The 16,775-nt window shown below is 37.3% G+C and overlaps 1 protein-coding gene and 2 long non-coding RNA genes across 3 annotated transcripts; all 3 read right to left on the minus strand.

Annotated features, from left to right (window-relative positions):
• Positions 1-289: 289 nt before the first annotated feature.
• LOC113322061 (ATP-dependent zinc metalloprotease FTSH 11, chloroplastic/mitochondrial-like) lies at positions 290-5,964 on the minus strand. The gene is made up of 17 exons (XM_026570076.1): positions 4,982-5,964; positions 4,744-4,897; positions 4,574-4,666; positions 4,338-4,426; positions 4,011-4,134; positions 3,634-3,753; positions 3,453-3,503; positions 3,273-3,334; positions 3,118-3,175; positions 2,680-2,805; positions 2,524-2,604; positions 2,283-2,412; positions 1,965-2,113; positions 1,588-1,869; positions 1,373-1,462; positions 1,212-1,265; positions 290-699 (listed from the first exon to the last, which is right to left on the minus strand). Exons 1-17 carry the CDS (start codon positions 5,683-5,685, stop codon positions 544-546), a joined length of 2,523 nt encoding a protein of 840 aa, XP_026425861.1. The 5' UTR covers positions 5,686-5,964; the 3' UTR covers positions 290-543.
• A 1,338-nt stretch (positions 5,965-7,302) lies between these two features.
• On the minus strand, positions 7,303-11,564 carry LOC113320285. The gene is made up of 3 exons (XR_003346013.1): positions 11,520-11,564; positions 10,821-10,895; positions 7,303-7,498 (listed from the first exon to the last, which is right to left on the minus strand). It is a non-coding gene; the product is annotated as an uncharacterized LOC113320285 (long non-coding RNA).
• A 173-nt stretch (positions 11,565-11,737) lies between these two features.
• On the minus strand, positions 11,738-12,202 carry LOC113320286. Its single transcript, XR_003346014.1, has 3 exons — positions 12,116-12,202; positions 11,921-12,023; positions 11,738-11,811 (listed from the first exon to the last, which is right to left on the minus strand). It is a non-coding gene; the product is annotated as an uncharacterized LOC113320286 (long non-coding RNA).
• Positions 12,203-16,775: the final 4,573 nt, after the last annotated feature.

Here is a 16,775-nt window from a genome sequence, read left to right on the forward strand (position 1 = left end):
TCTTTTTTTTTTCACCCATGTAATTGCCAATCCCCATGAAAATTGTTTGCGCGGCACCAAACTCAAGCCCAACAATCCTACATGATCAATCAAAGCAAGAAGGCGGAGCAACCCAAACTCCTCATCTGCCAACCATTGTAGCTGTTTTCTGTAGTCTTTAAGTAATGAGGACTTTCTGTTTGTTAAGATGCGCACAGAGATGGCCAAAATGGGAGTTATCACCCCACCCAGGACCACTACCAAAAGCGTATATGTAGGCGAGTCGAAGCATAAAATGTCTTCTCAGGAGGGAGCATAAATTTCCTTGCTACTTTATAACTATCAACTTTAAAATGTTAACAACACTAAAAATCTAAAATTTTAAAAATGAAAAGAAAAAAAATAATAAAAGTTTTGGGTTACATTTTTTACAAATAAATTACTTTGTGAGGTTTTGGAACCCTTTTTTGGTACACTGTACACGCTTCCGTCTCATTTGAGCACGAAGTCGTGGCTGGGAGGAGCTTTTTATGCCAAAGACAATTCTTCTATTTCTTGTTGCCTTTATGCAATCGCCAATTCTTCTATTTCTTGTTCTTGCTGTTGTTGGTTAGGGAATCGTCCTTCTCCAAAGGGAAGAAGAACTTGTTTAATGTCTTCTGAATTAAGAGTTTCATACTCGAGAAGTGCATTTGCCAATACATGTAAAGCCTTCTCATGCTGAAAAGAAGGAGGAGAAAACAAATGCAGAAGTAAGCAAAATTTTCTAACAAAATCCTAGCCAAGTCCTACTAATGATATTCAGATTAAATGACCTCCGAAGGTTACACCTAATTATTTAGTGTTGCATACAAGGTACGCAACTCGGAATTTATAACCACCGAGAGGGAGTTTACCATTTGAACTATGCTACCTAGAGGCATCAAACCTTGATAATGTCATCCTCAACCAAAATTATCCCCTGGACTTGGTTCTCCATGTGGGCACTCACAAAACCTGTCCTTTTAGGCCTGACTCTGAACCAGGCTCTTAACATATGTGTTCATTTTTATGTAATTTATTAAAGGGTCAGCATGTATAAGTGAGATACAGTTTTGGAGAAGGGACATGGTTAGGGTCTTCACTGACCAGCCAAAAAGTGTATTGTTTAGCAATGTAAATGTGTATGTTAAAACTTAGATGAACTATCTTATGAAAGCGACGTCACAAATAAGATATTATAGAGAACGTACCTTCTTCAGCAAGGTTTTAACACGATCATAAGCCTCTCGTAAGAGCTTCACCACCTGTGGTAGTTAAACATCAAATAGAGCACGGAGAGAAAAATGTGCATACAGCATATAAGGTTTTAAATTTCTAGCATCGCACAAACAACAAGACTAGATAAACATACTTCAGCGTCAACGCGTGATTGCATCTCTGTTCCAAGTCGATCCTTCATATAAACTGGCCCAATGGCGTCGCTCATCCCACAAGTAGATACCTAGAATAAAGAAGGTTGGAGATGTAAGAATGACATCAGAAATTGATGGTGTCTTAATTGAAAATATTGAATAGGTGAAATTAATCTTAATCATCAATAGTTCCCGTGTCATAATTAAGAAGTACCATATAATGTGCAAGCTCGGTAGCTGTATGAAGATCACTACTTGCTCCAGTGGTTACATGATCTTGACCAAAGATGAGTTCCTCAGCCACTCTTCCTCCCATACAAACATCTAGACGAGCTAACAACTGCTTCTTGCTGATTGATGTCTCATCATCTGAAGGTAGCTGTGTAACCATACCCAAGGCAGAACCACGAGGCGTTATGGTAGCCTTATGAATTGGGTGTGCTCCCTCGGTATTGAATGCAACAATCGCATGGCCACTTTCATGATATGCAGTAAGCTGCAAAAAATAAAAGAATATCCACATCAAATTTCATGCCTGATAAGCCTAGATATAGTAGACACCTGGTTTGGTCAATTACTAATAGAAATTACCTTCTTGGATTCTTCAGAGAGAAACATTGTTTTCCTCTCTGTGCCCATCATTATCCTGTCTTTTGCGAATTCCAAGTTTGTAGAAGTCAGCTTCTCGTCACCATCAACAGCAGCCTTAATGGCAGCAATGTTTACAAGATTCGCCAGATCTATTAGAAGAGATAAATTCGAGAAAAGTGAGGAGCTGAGTAGAATCAGTGGGTATTACAGAAGTACATTTGTGAATTAAGTATATTTGTCAAGGGCCCAATACAGAGACTGCCAAGAATAAAGTACATTTGTGAAGGAAGTGCATATTTTCAATGGTTAAAAGCACACCTGCTCCATTGAATCCAGGAGTGCCACGTGCAATTGCGTTAACATTTACATCTTCAGCCAGTGGTTTGTCCTGTAAATAGAGCTCCAATATTTCTTGACGACCTCGCACATCAGGATTTGGTACGACAATCTAGTAGAACGAAAGTTAAATTTCAATATCTCCAGAAAAAAACAGCAATGGAAAAGATAAAACAAAAAATTAGATAAAGTTCAATGTTCCAGAGTTCATAAGATAACTTACATGTCTGTCAAATCTACCAGGTCTTGTTAAAGCAGGATCGAGAATATCGGGCAAATTTGTTGCTGCCATCAATATTATGCCCTAGACAAGAAAATGGTAGATGAGTTACATTCTGCGGGAGAAAATTTAAAACCAGGGGAGCTCGTCTAAACATACCTCGTTCTGTTCAAAACCATCCATTTCAACCAACAACTGATGCAACGTTTTCTTTGTATGGCCTTCCCATTGTTTACGAGTAGACCCAACTGCATCTATTTCATCGATGAATATGATGCACGGAGCCTAGCAGCAAAGTTAAAGATATAAAGAAGCTATCAGCATTCAGCATAAACAAATCATCTAGCTGAACAAACAAATGGACAACTCATCATAACTTTCTTTTTTAAGAGGTGCACAACATCACAAGGAACACGAATTGCACTTCGGAAGCTCCAGGACAAATTCAGAGACATTGAAACAGAAATGAGGTTTATGAATATTGGAAACTAGAGAGGAAGCACGAAATACTCTCTAATTTGTAGCAATGAGACTCAGTTGATTACCAAGAGGGTGTTCAGTATCAAGGGACTAATATTCAACCATCAAGAGACTAACCTTTTTCTTAGCAGCTTGGAATAATGCACGAACACGACGAGCACCAACACCTACAAACCTGGAATTAAAAGGTAAAAACTTAAGTTAGTGTTGCATTTATAAAAAATATATGGCATTCTTGTAAACAGACCAGAGATACAGAACTGCCAACTAACATTTCCTCAAATTCTGAACCTGCTCTGTAGAAGAAAGGGACTCCAGCTTCTCCTGCGATAGCCTTTACACATCCAAATGAAAAATAATATTAACGAGTGAGGGTAAGAATTCAAGGAAGATAAGAAAAAGGAATATAAAAACTAGAACCATCTAAAAGGCAAATACAGATAACCCATTACCTTGGCAAGTAGAGTCTTACCCGTCCCAGGAGCACCTGTCAAAAGGATTCCCTGAAAGCAGGATCCAAATGATAAAGATAAATGGTTAAAGAAAGAGGGACGATAAGTACAGAAGCACAACCGCACCAAGTGTAAACTATAACTTCACATAGAAGTATACAATTAATATATCTAAACATACCTTGGGAAGCTTTCCTCCAAGGCGTGTAAACTTCCCTGGGTTCTTGAGGTATTCCACCACTTCCTCAAGTTCTTGTTTTGCATCATCACAACCTTTTACGTCCTTGAATGTTTTTACATTCTGCATCAAAGTCAAGTATTTAGTAGGATGCAGAAATGTGACGGTTATATGCCTACACCAATAAGAAAGGATTGAAGCACAATTGCGATTCATAAGCATTCAGAATTTTTCCATGTGATGCAGTTGAATCTGACCTTTAACCAAAATTACTCGACTCGCTAGGATAAAATATAAAGAAAAACAATAACAATCTGAGGATCCATAAATTGGTGTTCTACAAGCTGCAATTTTGATATTGTTTAGACAAAGATATCTACCTTCTCTGGTGTAACATCTCGACTTAACTCTTTTGGGGCGTAAGAAGAACTGGACCCAACACCAGAAGCACCTATACCTCCTAGGCCTGCGACGTACTTTTGAAGAGCAGCTGCACCCATTACCCTAGCAAATTTAAAACAATTCAACCATTATGTTTATGTGGAAAAAGGTACACCCATGCTATGACAAAACATTTTTTGTGAAAAATCATGTTATTTATTACCGTACTCAGTTGAGTTGCCATCAGACAAACCAACTGGACAGATAAATAATGTTCATAAAACTACAAAACATAAACGCGTCAAAAGTTGTGGAACGTTTCTCACCACATCAAGCCAACAGCAACTGTAAATAAGATGGTTGAGATGATCTCTTGTGCAAAACGTGTTGATCTGCTTGACGCCTTAGGGTCAACCTATCCACAGAAAATATACATACACTAAGCACTGCAGGTCTTGAAGGCAACACTTAAAGAATATCACCAGTTTGCTATATCGCTATTAGTTATCAACAGGAAAGGAACCGAACCAAATTAGTGTGTCAATGAGTTTGTATTTCTTACCATTACTACATGCAATGGTTGCTTATCAGATATGCCTGGGCTTAGAAATGGATCATCCATGTTCCCTGATGCACGTTGCTTTAACTCTTGCAACTGTTTGCACAAGGTCAAAGTTAGTACTGTTTTCACTTCTCAAACAACTATAGTACTTTGGGAGTGAGAAACGTTACCAATGAAGGAAGACTAGCAGGCTTTCCAGATTTTTCATCAGGAAGATAATCCATAATGGCATTAGTAACCACGAGTGCTCGAAGATACTCCACAACTCCTGTACTATCTACAGCATGGTCTCTTTCTTCAAATCGCCTAATGACACCTTCAGGACTGCCAATGCAACCACACAACCATTCAGTATCCATTACCATAAGACGAAAACAATTCAATTCATAAGCGAGGAAATGTGCATACCTATGTTTATTAAGCTCCGCAAGTAAAGCACTTTGCTTTAACGGGTCTTTTGGATTAGCATCAGCTTCCGCAATCAAACGCTCCAATCTCTTTTCTTGTCTCCAAAATGGCCACCATTTTTCAAACCACTCCAAAAATTTAAGCTTTTCAAACCCTTTCTTAACTGAAGCAAATACTCCCATTAAAAACACTAGAATTGGTAATATCTTATCAGTTTTCACTTCTTCTTCCACATTATTTGTATTTTCATTCACATCTACAGGAGTAGAAGCAGCAGCAGCAGCAGCAGAATTAGAACTAATACTAACTTCTCCTTCTTCTTCACTCAACTTCTTATCTTCAAATTTCTCTTCAGAAAGATCTGGAATTGATTCCAAATCCAAACTTTGGTCTGAATTTGATTCAAAGATTGGATTTTTATCCAAACTTTGGTCTGAATTTGATGATTCCAAGATGGGGTTTTTGTTATCAGATGACATTACACAGGAAGTAACAGTCAAGGGTTTATTATACCTAATAGAAGAACTCAATTGAGATTTATGTAATAATCCTAATCTTAATCTCCCAACCCATAATGGTTTAATATAAGAATAAGATACAATAGAAGAAGAAGAACTAAAACGGGTTTTATCAGAAGAAATTTGTAATTTTGAGATTGAATAACAAGAGGGTTTACATAGCAGATAAGCTTGAAGAACAGTCATGGCGACAAATTCAAAAACCCTAAAAATACCTTTCAATTTATGAATTGCAGAAGATTAATTTGGTTGCAGGAGCAGAACTGAGAACCCCTTCTTCTTCTGCTGCTGGTGCTGGTGCTGTGTGTTGAGTCTCTCTGAATGGGAAAACAGAGAGAAACCCAAGGATGGGCAAATGGGGAGAGTGTCTGTGAGAGAGCTGCTTGTGTATTTTAGAGCCTTACAAATAATCAGGACGAATCCAAAATAAAAACCTTATCTCTCACGAAATTGTTAGATTGAAATTGGCGCCCCTCTCCATTCCCTTCAAGGGACTATTTTTGTTTTTGTTATTCTTTACTTGTTTATTTGGTTGACTAAAAACGGATGTGTGAATGCCACACTTGATGTGATGCCCAATAGAGTTCCCGGCATGTCACTTTTTGGAAACACAAGCGCAATAGTGTGTATATTTTGGGAATTTTTAAGAAGGTAAAGTTGTTCTAGTTGGAAAGAAAGTTGTCTAGACTTTAGTTATGAGGTCAGTAGTAGAGCTGGCAAACGGGCGGGACGGGTCTGGCTTGTGATCAACCCGCGGGTTACGGGTTAATACCAGCCTGAGCTCGCGGGTTGAAATTCTTCACGGGTGGTCATTTATCCTACCCGCGCCCGTCCCGGGTAAAGCTCGCGGGTTCACGGGTGCTCACGGGTGAACTGGTTTTTGTTGAGTTAACTCGCCAGAAACCGATTTTTGGGCTATTTCCGGCCATATTCAGCCCATCTAAAGTTCCTTTCCTACAACCTAAGTACCTAACATTCATCCAATTCATTTTTATATCAATTCAAAAACTCAAAATTACAAAACTAAACTAATTTTGCCTTTAAAGAAACACAGATACTACTATACTAGTCATTAGTAGTTTAGTACTTAAGTACTTTAGTTACAACTTACAGACTTACAGTTCATGAATCATGATGATATTTCCAAGTTTCCAACAATGAAAATAAACATAGTTTCCAACAATGAAAATAAACCTCCGAGACTGTACCATATTAATAACCACTTCCTGCACAAAATATATATTGTGTGGTTAATCAAAAAAGTGTGAACTGTCAAAAAAAACATCTCCAATCTCTTTTCTATGCAAACTGGAGACATTGGTAAGTGATAAATAACTGTCTGTCCAAAAAACATTCTCTTTGAGTTGCTCCAACTATTCAATATGAATCTGTAATTTCAAGAAAAAATAAACCAAGCAAAAAAAAGATTCAAGTCAAAAACATGGAATTTGCATAATTACCCCGCTTTATATTGAAGAAGTACGCATACTAACTAGACGCATAAGAACTTACTTCCTCCACATCCTCCACTGCCCCATCCTCCACTGCGTCAGGTTCAAATCCTAATACATCTTCTTCAACAATCACATTGTCCTCATCCATATCTTCTTTTCCTACATGGATAAAAACAACCAATGTTATAGATAAGAATTAGACATTCAATAAATACAATATTACTGATTTTCTTACCAATTCCATATTCCCAATCACGAGTTGTTATTAACGCCTCAGCATTTTCAGGTAATAAGGAACTGCGAAATCGATCAATCACCCTTCCTCCAATGCTAAATGCAGACTCCGATGCGACAGTTGAAATAGGAATTGACAAAATATCCCCTGCCATTCTTGAAAGTACTGGATATTGTTGTTCATGGTTCTTCCAATAGTTTAGGATGTCGAGTGAATTTAGACAACCTCTGTACGTCTCGCCAAGATATTCATCTAACTCTGACAAGTCAGTTAATACATTACCACCACGTTCCTGTGTTGCAACATATTCCTGCATGAAACAACCTAGAAGTGGGTGAACTATGAATATACGAGTCTTAAAAGTCTTAGAAACAAGCTAACACCATCACATATTATATCCACAGTTGAAAACAAGCTAACGCCATCACATATTACATCCACAGTTGAAAACAAGCTAAATCCAACAATGTAAAGCACTCATGTGACTGCACAGCAAAACAGCTTCATCGTCATAATGTGGCATTAAACTTACATCCTAAGGGATTTCACTGATTAGTAAAACCTACTCATGACCACAAACATGATACATCTTAGTTTAGAGCAGGAGGCAATATCTCTATATTGAGACATTCTATAAAGTGTGGAACACTTCCAATGGGTGGAGTTCCTGACACGAGAACCTAAACGTTCAGCTAATAGCTTGTCGATTCTTAGTATATAATCTAAAGGAAAATCATCTAACAAAGTATGTAATCAAGTTTAACCAAGAGAACATAAGAATCCCCAAAAACGGTGAATCCAAAACTCACAGTTCACTAAAGTATGTAATCTAAAGGAAGAGAAATAATTACAGTTCACTAACATGAATTAGAGTTAAGTAAGCTTTAAAATTACCTGAAAAAAGTCACTCCCTTCTTGGACAACAAAATTCCCACCATTTTGAACACCCAAATTTTGAGCTGCACAACTGTTGGAAGCTCTTGAACATGACATGGTGTAATACTCATTAAAAAGTGCTTTTATATTATTATGGACTTTATTAACTTGACGTTCTAATTCTCTCTCATCAGCATACAACTTGGAGTAAGTAAATTTCACAAAATTCATTTTCGATCTAGGATCTAACACAACTGCCATAGCCAATATAGGACTCAACTCCTTCCAATAACTATCAAATTTTTCTTGCATCTCTTTTACCATGTTCCTAATGAATTCAAGATTACTTCTGCTCTCTTTCTTTAGTAACACCTGAACTTGACAAATTCTTTCAAAATACAGATTGGAAGTAGGATACTTACTACCAGAAAATATCTTTGTGAGTTCATGAAACACCTTGAGAAACTTTGTGACTACTTCAATTTGTTCCCATTCTTCATTAGTTGGACAGTCTTCATAGTCTGAATCCACCAACTTCAAATGAGAGAAAACTGGCTTATACAAGATACAACTATCTAACATAAGATAAGTTGAATTCCACCTGCATAAAACAAACATTCAGTGAGTATCTAAAAAAACATTAATACAATTCTCTAACTTTACAATTTATAACAGAATAAAAGTGGAATCCCACCTTGTCTTTACGTCTTGCCGAATACCTCTTTTCAGTCCAGACATTCCTAAAGTACCAACAATGTCCAAGAACTTTTGTTTTCTTACTTGGGACTTTTTAAGGGACTTTACTGTCGCTCGAATCTTAAGCACAGCTGGATCAATCTTCGTAAGTCCTTCTTTTACAATAAGAGCCAAGATATGAGCACAACAACGCACATGAAAGTATTTTCCATCATTCAACAAGATCTTCTTTGCAACAAGTCTACTCTTCATAATTCCAGCACAAGCTCCGTTATTTGCAGCATTATCCAAGGTGATGTTGGATACCTTGTCTTCAATTCCCCAATCTTCTATCATTGCAAATAACTTGGAAGAAAGGTGTTCACCTGTTTGAGGAAGTAGAAAGGGGAAAAGTTAACATGAAATTATATTTAAGATAATAAAGAAATAAAATTAAGGGATTTACCTGTATGAGGTGGTGGAAGGGGACAGAAATTCAGAAGCTTCTTTTGCAATATCCAATCTTGATCAACATAGTGCGCAGTTAAGCTTATATATCCAGTAGTTGTTACAGAAGTCCACATGTCTGATGTTAGACATATCCTACCTGTAAGGATAAGCCATACACATTAGCACATCATATTAATGAAACACATATATCCATAAATTCTTTAGGAAAAGGCAATTTTGAATCATACCTGGAGCAAGTTTCAATCTGTTGCGAATAACTTCTTTTTGTGCTTTATGTTTCTTTACCACGTCGGCTTTCCCAGTATTCCTTGATATTGGTTTAAAGTCATCATTCAAATAAGCACATATATCCCTAAATTCTTTCCACTCCACCAAAGCAAATGGAACATTTCTTGCAATGAGTAAAGCTGAAAACAAATCCCGTAATTTCATTTGATCAATCTTGCGTAGACGGGTAGACAACTGGCTATTCTGTGAAGCTGCTAACATCATCTGCCCTACATCCATAGACTGACGTTTAAGGCACTTATGCCTTTTCATGGCTGAGGTTCCACCTCTTTGGCTTTCATATTTATATCCTACATTACAAGCCTTGCACACCCCCTTCGTTGTACCATCTTTATACTTAACAAGTTTAAAAAATTCCCAAACTTCGGATCTAAGTCTATTTTTCTTTCCACGTGCAACTGGTGTAGGTGCACAACCAACAGTTGGATCCTCATTCACAGAATCTAGCATCTCAGCATCAGCATCATCATCATCATCTTGACCGTCACCACTCATAACATCGTTGTAATGGTCTGGTTCTGGTAACTCTTGTTCTTGTACACTTGACATCCTGAAATGGATGGAGCCACAAAGAACAAGTCAAAGAGTCATTCGGAAACGTGAAAATTATATAAACAGAAATTGAATAATACATATACATGTACATCCAACAAAACTATTATAGCAATCGGCCAACTAAGATCCCATAACTAACAGCCTTGGTTCTAAGTTCACATGATCAGGAAGATAAACATCACCTAAACTCAGTTTTGGAAACAACCAATTGATCTTCATTATACGGGGGAAAAGATACAACCATCATGATACATTGACCTGACCAACCAAACTTGCAATATTGTTGTTTAATAATAATGTTATAAGAAACATAGTTCAACAAAAATGCATTAACTCTGAGATCTGCAATAATGATGTTCATGCACATGTTTCCAAGAGTTTTCATGATTTACATGGAAGCAAGCACATATCATAAGCATCACCAGTCACCATGTTCACATTCCAACCGTATGCTACACAATTACATTCTCCCTTGATACCAAAAAAATAACTAAGAAATTAACAAGAGAGTTTATCCGAGACGGCCGAATATAAACAGCAGTTACAGCACCTAAACTCGATGTGCTACAACTATGAGCTTTACCATCAACATCCAAACATGATAAAATGTACCGAAACAAATATCATATCCATTTTCCTAGATCCGAACATGATATTAATTGCCAAAAAAAAACACAAAACCAAACAGAAATATGTGGATCTCTCTATCTTCTTAAAGAGTACATGAAATTAATAAGAAGATGAATAAACAGGAGGTACAAACAAACCAGTACTAGTGTAGTGTACTTGTAGATTGGTGCTACTTCTCCCGAGGCTGGAAAAAAGAGCAATGGTATTCTTCCCTGCAACCCAAACACACGATCAGATGGTGATTGTGTACAGAAAGAATGAAAATTACCATAAAAGATAAAGAAGTCAAATTTTATTTGATTTAAGTTTACAAAATGTACTTACAGATTTGCAAGTCTTGCAAGTATTTATACAATTGGAGCTCAGGCTTGTATTACCATAAAAAATCAACTGTCTATTGAAACCTAACCATATTTCAGAAATTCTAAATCTGTTGTAAGTATTTATACAATTCTTCTTCTAAGCATAATGCTCTGATGGTGGTGGTGCTATTTATGTTGCTGGCTGTGTTGGTGACTAAAAAGTATAGACTACCAATCTATTGAGAATTTGTCACTTGTATTAGTTGTTTGTGTAAAAGCTATCTTCATCAGGTGTATCATTGATTTCTAAGAGAAAGAGACATCACAGAAAAAATTGACCTACCAGTATCGTACCTAATAGTTCATCATATATAAACCTAATGTCAATGAAATTCAGACCTCAAATTCCACTACTGATATAGTCGAATATTCCAACCAAATCATACAGCTAAACAGAACATTGAAGAATAACTTGAACTGAAAAAGATGCAGTAACTGATAGCAATAACAACACATGGAGGCAAAAGGACTCACTCTCTCCCCAGTAGATTTAATCAAAGATGGTGCTTGATGTCCCCCCCTGAGTTCCATGGAAAGGTTACAGATGAGATTTTGTTCATCACTAAACAGTAATTAAGTTGCAGGACAGAGAGACAAGAGTATTCAGATAAATTGTGGGGGACAAATCGATAAACACAACCAAAATTACCAATTAAAGAATCTAAATATCCTATGTGCAAACTACAGCAGAGATTACCAACAATAAAATTAGAATTGGGGAAAAAAGGCTAGTATTTCATCTGCTGGTATGAGTATTCTCGGTAGACTGGATGAATAACAAAAGTAAAGGGGTTAGATTTAAGAAATTAACAATTGATTACCAAAACCCATGTTTTATTTTGATGATATTTACGAGAAAAGAAAAGAAAACTTACTTTTGATTGTAACTGTAAGAAGATGAAATCCGAAATTCAAACACGAGATCTGAAGTTAACCTTTACAGTGAACCTTTAAATACATGAGATCGATCTTCTTCTGCTGTTACACGAAAATTTCAGAGACAAAAAATGATATCTGGAAATAGTGAAGAGAAAAATCTTGGGTAAAACTTTGAAGTATGTTGTTGTTACCTGCTAGCCTTTAAACTTTGATCTTTAGATTTCAATTTGTTGTTCTGTGACTGTGATTCGTACCTGCCATCAAATTCAGAAGACTCAGCAGGGAAGAAGAAAAGAAGAGGATTAGAGGAAGAATGAAGGCCGCAGCAGCTTAGGCTTAGGGAGTTAGGGTTTCCTTCTTCGTTTTTAACTTTTTATATGAGGGAAACAAGATATTGTGACACGTACGTAACAGGCTTACATTACTGTGACACGTAGCGGTGGGGAATGAGCCGGGTTAACCCGTGGGTTTCACGGTACGGGCCGGGTTAACCCGTTTCTTCACAAGCCACTAAATATACAACCCGCGCCCGTCTTGTTTAGTTACGATCCGGGACGGGTGCGGGTTTTCACGGGACGGGACGGGCCAACCCGCGGGTTTTGGCTCGGATTGCCAGCTCTAGTCAGTAGTTGCAATCTTTGAAAAAAGAAATAATATGTTTGTTTTTTTAGCTGATCTGACTAAACGAACTCAAAAATATGTGAATCATTGGACTAATCCCTAAATCAGAGATATTTCAATGCCCGACTCAAACAGTTCCGAGTCAGGTGTTTGGTCTGAGTCAGGTTGCGAATCGAATGTACTCAAACTAAAAAACAAATGGACTAAGATCTGACTCGTGCCGAGTCAGACCCATAAGCCGAGGGAATAACCGTTTGCAAAAGAGAATTCAGAAAAAAAAACTAGAGGAACTAGCTTGTATGCAAAGTGGATCAATTTATTCTCTACTATTACTCTCATATGGGATATGAGCTATGTTGTAAAAGGCACCCTGGGCGCTCGCCTAGGCCCCAAGGATTGGTTTATGTGGTGCTCTCGAGTAAGCCGATTTTGGGTTAAATTTTTAGATCATTTTCATTTTTCGGGTGATTGTAACATGCATATAAATGTTAGTAGATAGTTAGAAAGCATAGCTTCCCATTATAAACATTATCACCTTCTTTCTTCCTGACAGTATTGTTCTTGTGCTACAATAATACCCTCAAACATGCTTTGGTTGATATGATCTTGCTCATTCAATACATAATCCAAATCGGTAGGATCGGATTCAAAATTATCTGATACACCCACTTCTTCATCACTACTACGATCTTTAACGTCGCTATAAAAGTTTCATTATTGGCACAACTTTTATGATAAATTTAGAACTTTAAGTTTACAAAGTTACAAAATTGTTTTAATACAGGAAATCCACCATAGCGTCTGAAAATAGTTCGGCATGTAAAAAATCGCATAATGCTACTGGGCCCCTAGTCTCATTGCATGGGTTTCCATTTTTCCACTGCCAGCTAGATGAAATGGAAGACCCACCAGGATCCGGATGCATGGAGATGACTTGCATAGATGTTTCATCGAGAACTTATATTGACATTTAAGAAGACTCTCTTGACCAAGTGGTTAATTTGTGTGTCCTTGCTCGAGTAAGATCAAGCGAACCTGATGAGTATGATATCTTCGTCATACCTTAACACGAGTTGTCTGTGTTGAGATTATTAGTCCCACATGGTTGGGTTATTTAAAATTCTGTGGGTTTATAATCTATTAGGGCCTCTCCACTCATTGCCAATTGGTTTTGAGTTGGATGCCCGTAGACTTTAATATGATATCAGAGCAGGCTATTTGTGCCGAGTCAGTTGACCGCACCTTTACTCCGCGTCACCCGATTATTGTCCACGTGTTTGTAAGACCCGCAGGTTTATAATCTATTAGGACCTCTCCACTCATTGCCAATTGATTTTGAGTTGGATGCCCGCAGACTTTAATAGTTTGACTCAAATACATAATTTATTAATTTCTCTCCAGCTTAGTTTTCCCCAAAATCTCATAAAAAATAATGATAATGTTTTTATTATAATCATTATCGATAAGGATATGTCTACGATTCAAACTGGATTTTGTATATCACAAAAAGTCGACTTGTAAACTTAACATACTTATAGCCAACGTAATGAAACACAATTATGTTGATACGAAATGAAATACTCCCTCTGTTTCAAAATTTTAGTGCGCTTAGACAAAATCAAAATATTAAGGAGATCCCGGGTTTCCTAGACTAACCTTATATATTTACCGTAATTGTTTTTAAAAGTAATAAAGATATTAATCATACTTGTTTCCTGTTAACAACTTTACATAGGTATTTTAATAATTTTAAATAAGATCTTCTTGAAAATATCTTCATAATGAAAATAAAATGAGGGTATATTTGAAAGTTTATTGAAAAAATAAGACATAATGTTGGAACAAACCAAAAAGAGGATATGAATTTTGAAATAGAGGGAGTTTATGTTACCAACAAATTAGAATTGTGTGTCATATGTATTACTATTTGATGATCATTTAGATGTTATCGTGCTTTCTTATGAAATGGAACATGAGCGAGAGGTGATTTGTAGTATGAACGGTAGAAAGCTTACCTATCTTATCCAACTACTATATCAGGTGTATTACTAAGAATGCTTCTGCAGTTTTCCAGTGATTTCTCGACGCGCCTAGGTGAGGTGCCTGGCGCCTCGCCTCACCTAATGCCTAATACAGCATAACCTATGGGTAGTGTGGCCGACCCTGGTTACTGGTGAGTACTGCTTTCACATCATCTAGCACCCTTTACTGTTAACATACACAACATTTGTATTCCGCAACTATATTCACATCATTGACAAGCCCTAGGTCGTCTCTGATCGTATAAATCCATGTGGTGCAGGTGCAAAAGATCTCTAGGCCACACCCCTTTGGACCGGGAAATGGGGCTCACTCAACAGGGATATCATGCATCCACAGACAACTTCCCCACAAAGAGAAGAGTCTCCGAACAAATGTGCACGGCAACATTAAAGCATCCGATGGCATGCTAACAAATAGAAACAGACTCCACATGCATGCCATGGTTAACAGAATATGGTTTCACTCTATTGGCAGAGGAGATGCTAGATGGAGTTCCATGTAATGTGGCATCAAAAAATCCCAGAAGCAATAATCATAGAAGGTATATGACCTTTGACCAATTACCTTAATAGCCTGCGTGGGGTTCCCTGTTAGTGTGGGTTTCCACCATCCATCTATAAAAAGGAAACACACGTACCAGTTTGTGTTTAGGGTTCAGGGTTCTCATCGAAAGTAAGCTGGAGAAGAAATCTACGCATAATGGAGAAGCTTCACACGGATATCGTATATAATATACTTGATCGATTACCAATTGACACAAATTTTAGCAGCCAAACAGGTATGCCAAACATGGAGAATCCTCCTCAGTAGTAAGACTGATAAGGTAGGTTTGCTTTTTGATGAATTATATTATGACGAAAACGGGGAAATAATTTATTCAGGAGATCAGTTTGATCTTATTCATGGGAAGATGATGATATATAGTTACTCTTATCATATAATTGATGAGATGCAGAACTACGCCAATTCTCTTCCGGGTATAAAACCATAGATTGTTACATGCTTGGGTCATGTAATGTGAAAAAACGGGGTCCAACAACACCACCCAATATTTCGCTTAGCAATCTGTATTGACAAAAATCAATATACTTTTTATGAGAATCAACTAGACAGTCAGAATCAATCAATAAAAAGATATTTCAAAGAGTTTATATCTCAATCTCTCGATTTGATCTTTACTCAAGCAAATAGAAATCTGCAAGTATTTATCAAAGAGAGATAACTTGGACGGTACCAAAGACCAATGTCCAAGGATCAATCAATATCAATCAACAACCAAAGGTTGGATTTCCAACTGATGATCACGAACGCACAACCTGTATTATTTCAATTATATAAAATATAATACGGAAAAGAAATAACACAGACACCAGAAATTTTGTTAACGAGGAAACCAAAAATGCAGAAAAACCCCGAGACCTAGTCCAGATTGAATACACACTGTATTAAGCCGCTACAGACACTAGCCTACTGCAAACTAACTTCGGGCTAGACTACAGTTGAACCCCAATCAGTCTCCCACCGATCCAAGGTACAGTTGTACTCCTACGCCTCTGATTCTAGAAGGATACTACGCACTTGATTCCCTTAGCTGATCTCACCCACAACCAAGAGTTGCTGCAACCCAAAATCGCAGACTTGATAATAAACAGATCTGTCTCACACAGAAAAGTCTATCAAAGGATAAATCTGTCTCCCACAGATAAACCCTAGGTATTTTCCGTCTTAAGATATAAAATCAAGGTGAACATGAACCAATTGATAATCCGGTCTTATATTTCCGAAGAACAGCCTAGTTTAATCAATCACCTCTCTACAATCCTTTCTGACTACATAAGCGGATTGTCGAGGAATCACAAACAGTGAGACGAAGATGTTTGTGACTTCTTTATCTTGCCTATCAGAGAACTCTCACGATCTCAAGCCAATCAATCGATTGTACTCGTACGATAGAAGATGCAAGATCAGATCACACAACTACGATAAAGTAGTATTAGTCTGACTTCACAATCCCAATGAAGTCTTTAAGTCGTTAACCTGATTTTAGAGAAGAAAATCAAAGGTTAATGGAGATCGACTCTAGCGGGCGCACTAGTAGCACACAGACGTGTGGGGATTAGTTTTGCACAATGCTAGATGTCTCATTTATATAGCTTTCAAATCAGGGTTTTGCCTTAGTTACAAAGC

Source organism: Papaver somniferum, chromosome 11 (assembly GCF_003573695.1).
Source record: "Papaver somniferum cultivar HN1 chromosome 11, ASM357369v1, whole genome shotgun sequence".
NCBI lineage: Eukaryota > Viridiplantae > Streptophyta > Magnoliopsida > Ranunculales > Papaveraceae > Papaver > Papaver somniferum.

Excerpts from the sequence above, each read along its gene's own strand:
- LOC113322061 (XM_026570076.1), bottom strand. The coding sequence starts at position 5,685 with ATGACTGTTCTTCAAGCTTATCTGCTATGTAAACCCTCTTGTTATTCA. Across the intron at positions 2,806-3,117 it reads TCCAAGCTGCTAAGAAAAAG|GCTCCGTGCATCATATTCAT; the intron begins GTTAGTCTCTTG and ends CTTTGCTGCTAG. Across the intron at positions 2,413-2,523 it reads CTGGTAGATTTGACAGACAT|ATTGTCGTACCAAATCCTGA; the intron begins GTAAGTTATCTT and ends TCGTTCTACTAG.